We start from the raw sequence: 9173 nt of genomic DNA on the forward strand, positions 1-9173 counted from the left end.
GGGTGCCTTGTAACCACCAACTTTGTAATAAAGGCTTCATATAAGCCAAGTATGCATGGAAAAAAGAGATAGATGAAATTTTAATCAAAAGAACCTTTGGTCACTTTGAGTTATAGTTATAGTTCACTACTTGTCATAGTCGAGACATGTTCTTGACTTGATACGTATTCAATCAAATATTATGTCTTGGATAGTTTTCACTGGTATACAACATAGTAGGTCTTGATTTGTTACTAATCTATCCATTTCTTCCCATACACCTATCATTTGTGGTTGTTATTCTAGCTTAATTTACCTAAACACAACCCTACTCACTTAATCAAGCCCATAAAGGCATCAAAAGGCAATCACCTTTGTGTCCCTAAACATGCAATACAGGAGTTGCTGATTCGTGAAGCTCATGGTGGTGGTTTGGCGGGTCATTTTTCCATTACCAAAACTTTGGAGGTGCTTTAAGAACATTTCTTTTGGCCTAAAGATGTTGGGGATGTAACCAACATAGTGGGCAAGTGTGTTACATGTCGGATGACGAAAAAAACCTTCAAGCATGGTGTTTACACTCTGCCGGTTCCTATTCATCCTTAGCAAGATGTGTCAATGGAATTAAGTATGGCTTTGCCTAGAACTCAAAGGGGGAAGGATTCCATTATAGTGGTGGTGGATAGGTTTTAAAAAATGGCTCATTTTGGGCCATGTCATAAAACCAATGATGCATCTAATGTGTCTGATTTGTACTTTAAAGAGGTGGTTCGCTTGCATATTATTCCTAAAACTATTGTTTCTGATAGGGATTCCATGTTTTTGAGTTACTTTTGGAACACTTTGTAGAGGAAAGTTGGTACTAAGTTACTTTTTAGTACATCCCATCATCCACAAACTAATGGGCAAACGAAGGTGACTAATAGAACTTTGGGTACGTTGTTGAGGGGGTTGTTTAGAAAAACTCAAAAACTATTGGACATCAAACTTGCACATGCTGAGTTTACCTGTAATCGTTCTCCTACTTATGCTACAGGTCACTCTCCTTTATAAGTGGTGTATGGTGTGAATCCTTACATGCCTTTGGATTTGATTCCATTGCCAATGGATGAATTGGTTCACAAGGATGCTAATGACAAGTTGAAGGCCATGATGAAACTACACCATCAAGTTCGTGTGATGATTGAAGCCGTGAATGAGGTGTACAAACAGAATTCCAGCATGCATAGGAAACCACGTGTCTTTCAATATGGTGACTTGGTTTAGGTGCATTTGAGGAAAGAACGTTTTCCTAACAAAAGGAAGAACAAAAGTTGATTCCAAGAGCTGAAGGTCCTTACAAGGTGGTGTCACATGTCAATGATAATGCTTACAAGGTGGGTTTGGGAGGAGACCATGGAGTGCATGCTACCTTTAATATGGGAGACCTTTGACCGTATCTTGTTGAGGATGGCCTTGATGAATTGAGGTCATTTCCTTTCAAAGGGGTAGGGGATGATCCATGCATGGATCATGAAAGCCCAAAAGGTGATGGATTAGTGATTACTAGTAGGCTAGAAGGTGGTTTGGCCTCAATGGTTGGGTTGTGCATGGTAACCTACGAATTGAATTAGGGTCGCATGAAGGATAGGGCAACATTTTAAAGGCTTCATAAGTGCTCAAAACTGTTACTTTTTGCTTCATCAAGCCTCCTAGCCATTTTTGATACTCTTTGGTGGATTAGGGTTACACTTTCATGCTTCTTATTGCTCCTTAATGGAGGATGGACGCCTTTTTCATTCATTTATGTGTCAGACGTTTTTTGTGTGGTCTCATGAGTTACTTTAATTTTCATTATTTGTTTTATTGAGTTGTTGGTTGGGTGCCTTGTAACCACCAACTTTGTAATAAAGGCTTCATATAAGCCAAGTATGCATGGAAAAAAGAGATAGATGAAATTTTAAGCAAAAGAACCTTTGTTCACTTTGAATTATAGTTATAGTTCACTACTTGCCATAGTCGAGACGTGTTCTTGACTTGATACGCATTCAATCAAATATTATGTCTTGGATAGTTTTCACCGGTATACAACTTAGTAGGTCTTGATTTGTTACTAATCTATCCATTTCTTCCCGTACACCTATCATTTGTGGTTGTTATTCTAGCTTAATTTACCTAAACACAACCCTACTTACTTAATCAAGCCCACCTTTGTGTCCCTAAACATGCAATACGGGAGTTGCTGATTCGTGAAGCTCATGGTGGTGGTTTGGCGGGCCGTTTTTCCATTACCAAAACTTTGGAGGTGCTTTAAGAACATTTCGTCTGGCCTAAAGATGTTGCGGATGTAACCAACATAGTGGGCAAGTGTGTTACATGTCGGATGACGAAAAAAACTTTCAAGCATGGTGTTTACACTCCTTTGACGGTTCCTATTCGTCCTTGGGAAGATGTGTCAATGGAATTCAGTATGGCTTTGCCTAGAACTCAAAGGGTGAAGGATTCCATTATAGTGGTGGTGGATAGGTTTTCAAAAATGGCTCACTTTGGGCCATGTCATAAAACCAATGATGCATCTAATGTGTCTGATTTGTACTTTAAAGAGGTGGTTCGCTTGCATATTATTCCTAAAACTATTGTTTCTGATAGGGATTCCATGTTTTTGAGTTACTTTTGGAACACTTTGTGGAGGAAAGTTGGTACTAAGTTACTTTTTAGTACATCCCATCATCCACAAACTGATGGGCAAACGAAGGTGAGTAATAGTACTCCGGGTACATTGTTGAGGGGGTTGGTTAGCAAAACTCAAAAACATTTCGACATCAAACTTGCACATGCTGAGTTTGCCTGTGATCGTTCTCCTACTTATGCTACATGTCATTCTCCTTCGTAAGTGGTGTATAGTGTGAATCCTTACATGCCTTTGGATTTGATTCCATTGCCAATGGATGAATTGGTTCACAAGGATGCTAATGACAAGTTGAAGGCCATGATGAAACTACACCATCAAGTTCGTGTGGTGATTGAAGCCGTGAATGAGGTGTACAAACAGAATTCCAACATGCATAGGAAACCACATGTCTTTCAAGATGGTGACTTGGTTTAGGTGCATATGAGGAAAGAACATTTTCCTAACAAAAGGAAGAACAAAAGTTGATGCCAAGAGCTGAAGGTCGTTACAAAGTGGTGTCACATGTCAATGATAGTTTTTATAAGGTGGATTTGGGAGGAGACCATGGAGTGCATGCTACCTTTAATGTGGGAGACCTTTGACCGTATCTTGTTGAGGATGGCCTTGATGAATTGAGATCATTTCCTTTCAAAGGGGGAGGGGATGATCCATGCATGGATCATGAAAGCCCAAAAGGTGATGGATTAGTGATTACTAGTAGGCTAGAAGGTGATTTCGCCTCAATGGTTGGGTTGTGCATGGTAACCTACGAATTGAATTAGGGTCGCTTGAAGGCTAGGGCAACATTTTAAAGGCTTCATAAGTGCTCAAAACCGTTACTTTTTGCTTCATCAAGCCTCCTAGCCATTTTTGATACTCTTTGGTGGATTAGGGTTACACTTTAATGCTTCGTGTGGCTCCTTAATGGAGGATGGACGCCTTTTTCATTCATTTATGTGTCAGACGTTTTTTGTGTGGTTTCATGAGTTACTTTAATTTTCATTATTAGTTTTACTGAGTTGTTGGTTGGGTGCCTTGTAACCACCAACTTTGTAATAAAGGCTTCATATAAGCCAAGTATGCATGGAAAAAAGAGATAGATGAAATTTTAATCAAAAGAACCTTTGTTCACTTTGAATTATAGTTATAGTTCACTACTTGTCATAGTCGGGACGTGTTCTTGACTTGATACGCATTCAATCAAATATTATGTCTTGGATAGTTTTCACCGGTATACAACTTAGTAGGTCTTGATTTGTTGCTAATCTATCTATTTCTTCCCGTACACCTATCATTTGTGGTTGTTATTCTAGCTTAATTTACCTAAACACAACCCTACTCACTTAATCAAGCCCATAAAGGCATCAAAAGGCAATCACCTTTGTGTCCCTAAACATGCAATACGGGAGTTGTTGATTCGTGAAGCTCATGGTGGTGGTTTGGCGGGCCATTTTTCCATTACCAAAACTTTGGAGGTGCGTTAAGAACATTTCTTTTGGCCTAAAGATGTTGCGGATGTAACCAACATAGTGGGCAAGTGTGTTACATGTCGGATGACGAAAAAAAACTTTTAAGCATGGTGTTTACACTCCTTTGACGGTTCCTATTCGTCCTTGGGAAGATGTGTCAATGGAATTCAGTATGACTTTGCCTAGAACTCAAAGGGTGAAGGATTCCATTATAGTGGTGATGGATAGTTTTTCAAAAATGGCTCACTTTGGGCCATGTCATAAAACCAATGATGCATCTAATGTGTCTGATTTGTACTTTAAAGAGGTGGTTCGCTTGCATATTATTCCTAAAACTATTGTTTCTGATAGGGATTCCATGTTTTTGAGTTTTGTTTGGAACACTTTGGTGCTGTTTGTTTTTTATTAAAAACCTCTTCAAACCTCTTGGTGCTGCGCGGCGCAGCACACGTGCATCACTTTCTTTCCCGCAGCTGTTTGTTTTTTCGCAGCCTTCGAAATTAAAAACCTCTTCCCGTCCTCTGCTTGGGACAGCACTTGAAAATTGCTTCTAACCTCTTCAAAACTAAACCCTAAAAAAAAGCGGCCACCTCCATTCTTCCAGCAAGTCGATCGTGAGCGGAGCTCTCCTACCTTCTCTCGACCTCGCGACCACCGGCGCAGCCACCTCCGACGCAACCCCCACCGGCCTCTCCCCTTCCGTCGGTCGTCCTTCCAGGTTTGTTTTCTTGTTCTTTTTTTTCGTTTTTGGCTGCTGAAGGCAGCGATTGTCTTGAATATTTCAACAATTCGATTTTGTTATTGTTTTACTTCATTGTTCATGCTTCATACTAATTGTTTGATTTTTGTTGTTGAATCTTTGAATTTGCTTGTTGGTGCTAATCTTATCAAATAGTTCATGCCTTATATCAAGTAGTTGTTCTTGAATCTTTGTTCTTGCCCCAATTTCTTCAATTTGTGCTTAAAATGTCATATGTTGTTGCTTAATTGTAATGAAATATTGTTGAATTATTGCTGAATTGTCACTAATTATTGCTGAAATGTCACAAATTGTTGCTGAATTGTCACAAATTGTTGCTGAAATGTCACAAATTGTTGCTGAAACGTCATGAAATATTGTTCAAATGTCATAAAATGTTGCTGAAGTGTCATAATTGTTGCTGAAATATGAATAATCTTTGTTGAAATTGATTATTTTCATCATTACAAGTTGTAATTATGCTGAAAGTTGTTGGTGTATGGTTATGTGTGCTAAAGTATGTATTCCATATGGTTTTTTTTTATTAGCAATGGCAGATAAACATACATGGAACAATGAGCAAACAAAATTCTTATTGAACACTTGCATTGAAGAAGTACAAAATGTGGGTAGAAAAGGTTTGAGTTTGCACAAACATTCATGGAACAAATTAGGAATAGCCATTAAGGAAAAGTTTGGTGTGGATTTGAGTCAAAGACAATTGAAAAACGCCTATGACAACCTTAAAGCCAAATACACTGGATGGTTATACTTGAAAAACAAAACTGGCAACCTTTACAATCCTCAAACAAACACTTTTAACTTAACAAATGAGGAGTGGGAGGACTTTAAAAAGGTATATATATATATATATATATATATATATATATATATACATATATATATATATATATATATATATATATATATATATATATATATATATATATATATATATATATATACACACACACACACATATTAATATGTATTTTGTTTATATAGTTGTCATTTATTCTTATACTACTTTTGTTACATTGATTGGGTTTAGGGACATCCGAAAGCCGCTTCTTTGAAAACTGTCCCATTGTTGTTTCCAGAGCTTTGTGCAGAACTCTTTGATGGAAATAGTGCCTCTGGTAATCTCAGCTATGCCACATCCCAAACACCATCGGGACATGGATCATCTTCTTTCCATGTCGCACCACTACAACTTATGGACACCCCTTCTGTTAACATAGATGAGGATGATATCTTTTCCAATCATACCACTCAGCCACCATCTTCTGCTGCTTCACCTTCTGCTGCTTCACCTTCTGGTAACCCCAACAAAAGAGCTAAACCCTCAACTCCTGGACCTCGAGCTGCTAGTGCCTCACCTGAGCCACCTTCTAGTGCCTCCCCTAAAGCTTCTATTACTGCTGATGATTTAGCATTGGAGATGCAGAAAGCTCTACGACATTTGACTCAAGGGCCAACAATTCCCCAATGTTTAGAGAAGCTAGAGTTACTCGAGTTAGGCCCGGTAGACCCTCTACGATTTGCTGCTTATCATATTTTTGTAGGGACCATGAATATGAGAGAGATGTGGGTAAATTTGCCTAATGATCCACAAATATTAAGAGGATGGATCGAGATGACAGCTACAAGTTTAGGAGTATTGAAGGATGGAAAGATTGTCCATTAAGTTTACATATTTGAATTGTTTAGGTTTTAATTGCATGTGTTAGAACTATGTGGTTATGTTTTTTGGTTATTTGGTACTTGGATGTTATTTGTAGTATGTGGTTATTTGGTACTTGAATGTTATTTGTAGTATGTGGTTATTTGGTACTTGAATGTTATTTGTAGTATTTGGAACTTGAACTATGTGATTATGTATTTTGGTTATTTGGTTATGTTATTTGGTACTTGAGTTTTATATTTGGTAACTTGTGTTGATTAATAGGTTCCTAATGGATCACGACAAAAAGATACTACTCATAATTCTAATGTACTTGTACGTCCGCTACTTTTGGAAAAGGGGTGTAAAACGAGTGCGGGACAACGATTCGGAAATGGCGGGACATGAATTTACGTTAGAATTACTTCACCGTAATCCTCTACAATGTGTTGAAGTGTTACGCATGTCCCGTGAATCATTTGTCCGGCTATGTGCTCATTTTAGAGTAAACTACGCGTTAAAGGATAGCAAACATGTGTCGGTTGAGGAGAAGATGGCTATGTTTTTGATGATGATCGGTCATAACCAACGTTATGTGATTATCAAGCGGAGATTTCAACACTCAAAGCAAACAATTCATAAGTTTTTTCATGAAGTGTTGGACAAAATGCTGCTTTTCGCACATGACATTATAGTGCCAACTTCTTTTAATCCGAATCCAAACATTCCGGGACATAATAGGAGGCTACGACGGGTGTTCAAGGGAGCAGTTGGTGCACTTGATGGCACTTTGATACATGTTGTTGTCCCTGCAAACAAACGGGATTTATATAGAAGTAGGGGAAAAGGCGATTGTTACCAAAACGTATTGTCAATATGTGACTTCAACATGATGTTTACGTTTGTTGTGGCCGGTTGGGAAGGGATAGCACACGATTCTAGAATTTTATCAGAAGCATTAGAAAATCCACATGCACCATTCCCGCTTCCACCACCAGGTAAATTTATTGTTATTTAAATAGTTTTATCTTAGCTTGAAAAAATAAATGACTTTTTTTTTGATTTTTTTACAGATAAATATTATCTTTGTGATGCCGCTTATGCAAACATTCGAGGTTTTATGGCACCGTACCGTAATGTGAGGTATTGGCTTGGAGATTTCCGTCGAAGACGTGCATTAACGAATAAAGAAAAATTTAACCATGCACACGCAAAACTTCGTAATGTCATTGAGCGTGCTTTTGGTGTCTTGAAAGCACGATTCCCTATATTGAAGAGGATGGCACCATTCTCATTGGTTACACAACGAAACATTACCCTAGCATGCTTTGCGCTTCATAATTTTATAAGAAAAGAGGGACTACGTGATGAGTTTTTTGCACGATATGACGAACCAAATGTCTCGGTTCGGAATAACAATGCAGTCGTTGATAATGATGAAGATGAGATTCCAACACATGGTACTGCAGCGGACCGTGAATATATGACCCAGTTAAGAGATGAAATTGCCGAACAATTGATGCAAAATATGGAATGAAAATTATTAAAGTTTGGTTGTATGAATTTTATTTAAAAATGTTATTGTAAGACTAATTTGGTTGTTTGGTATTAAAAAACTATTTTCGGTTTATTAAATTATTTTATTTTAATTTTTTTAATATCTGCAGCCGTTAAAAAAACAAACATGCTTCTCATTACAGTCTGCAGCACTTTGGTCCACCTCTTCTGCTGCAGAGGGCTGCAGAGGTGGTCCGCAGACTTCAGACAGTTTCACTTCGGAAAAACAAACAGCACCTTTGTCGAGGAAAGTTGGTACTAAGTTACTTTTTAGTACATCCCATCATCCACAAACTGATTGGCAAACGAAGGTGACTAATAGAACTTTGGGTACGTTGCTGAGGGGGTTGGTTAGCAAAACTCAAAAACATTTGGACATCAAACTTGCACATGCTGAGTTTGCCTGTAATCGTTCTCCTACTTATGCTACAGGTCACTCTCCTTTATAAGTGGTGTATGGTGTGAATCCTTACATGCCTTTGGATTTGATTCCATTGCCAATGGATGAATTGGTTCAGAAGGATGCTAATGACAAGTCGAAGGCCATGATGAAACTACACCATCAAGTTCGTGTGACGATTGAAGCCGTAAATGAGGTGTACAAACAGAATTCCAACATGCATAGGAAATCACATGTCTTTTAAGGTGGTGACTTGGTTTAGGTGCATATGAGGAAAGAACGTTTTCCTAACAAAAGGAAGAACAAAAGTTGATGCCAGGAGCTGAAGGTCCTTACAAAGTGGTGTCACATGTCAATGATAATTCTTATAAGGTGGATTTGGGAGGAGACCATGGAGTGCATGCTACCTTTAATGTGGGAGACCTTTGACCGTATCTTGTTGAGGATGGCCTTGATGAATTGAGGTCATTTCCTTTCAAAGGGGGAGGGGATGATCCATGCATGGATCATGAAAGCCCAAAAGGTGATGGATTAGTGATTACTAGTAGGCTAGAAGGTGATTTGGCCTCAATGGTTGGGTTGTGCATGGTAACCTACGAATTGAATTAGGGTCGTTTGAAGGCTAGGGCAACATTTTAAAGGCTTCATAAGTGCTCAAAACCGTTACTTTTTACTTCATCAAGCCTCCTAGCCATTTTTTATACTCTTTGGTGGAT

At 38.4% G+C, this 9173-nt stretch overlaps 2 protein-coding genes across 2 annotated transcripts; both read left to right on the top strand.

Moving 5' to 3' along the window:
* Positions 1 to 4560: 4560 nt before the first annotated feature.
* On the top strand, positions 4561 to 6524 carry LOC145106222 (uncharacterized). The gene is made up of 3 exons (XM_079043240.1): positions 4561 to 4816; positions 5386 to 5693; positions 5889 to 6524. The coding sequence occupies exons 2-3, from the start codon at positions 5388 to 5390 to the stop codon at positions 6522 to 6524; spliced, it is 942 nt and encodes a 313-aa protein (XP_078899366.1). The 5' UTR covers positions 4561 to 4816; positions 5386 to 5387.
* Positions 6525 to 6894: 370 nt separating this feature from the next.
* On the top strand, positions 6895 to 8037 carry LOC145106223 (uncharacterized). The gene is made up of 2 exons (XM_079043241.1): positions 6895 to 7498; positions 7574 to 8037. Exons 1-2 carry the CDS (start codon positions 6895 to 6897, stop codon positions 8035 to 8037), a joined length of 1068 nt encoding a protein of 355 aa, XP_078899367.1.
* Positions 8038 to 9173: the final 1136 nt, after the last annotated feature.

Source organism: Lactuca virosa, chromosome 4, assembly GCF_052849685.1.
Source record: "Lactuca virosa cultivar CGN04683 chromosome 4, Lactuca_virosa_CGN04683_v6, whole genome shotgun sequence".
Classification (NCBI taxonomy): domain Eukaryota; kingdom Viridiplantae; phylum Streptophyta; class Magnoliopsida; order Asterales; family Asteraceae; genus Lactuca; species Lactuca virosa.

Coding starts and splice junctions, on each gene's coding strand:
- LOC145106223 (XM_079043241.1), top strand. CDS start 6,895: ATGGCGGGACATGAATTTACGTTAGAATTACTTCACCGTAATCCTCTA. Junction 7,499..7,573: donor ATTCCCGCTTCCACCACCAG/GTAAATTTATTG, acceptor ATTTTTTTACAG/ATAAATATTATCTTTGTGAT.
- LOC145106222 (XM_079043240.1), top strand. CDS start 5,388: ATGGCAGATAAACATACATGGAACAATGAGCAAACAAAATTCTTATTG. Junction 5,694..5,888: donor AGTGGGAGGACTTTAAAAAG/GTATATATATAT, acceptor GATTGGGTTTAG/GGACATCCGAAAGCCGCTTC.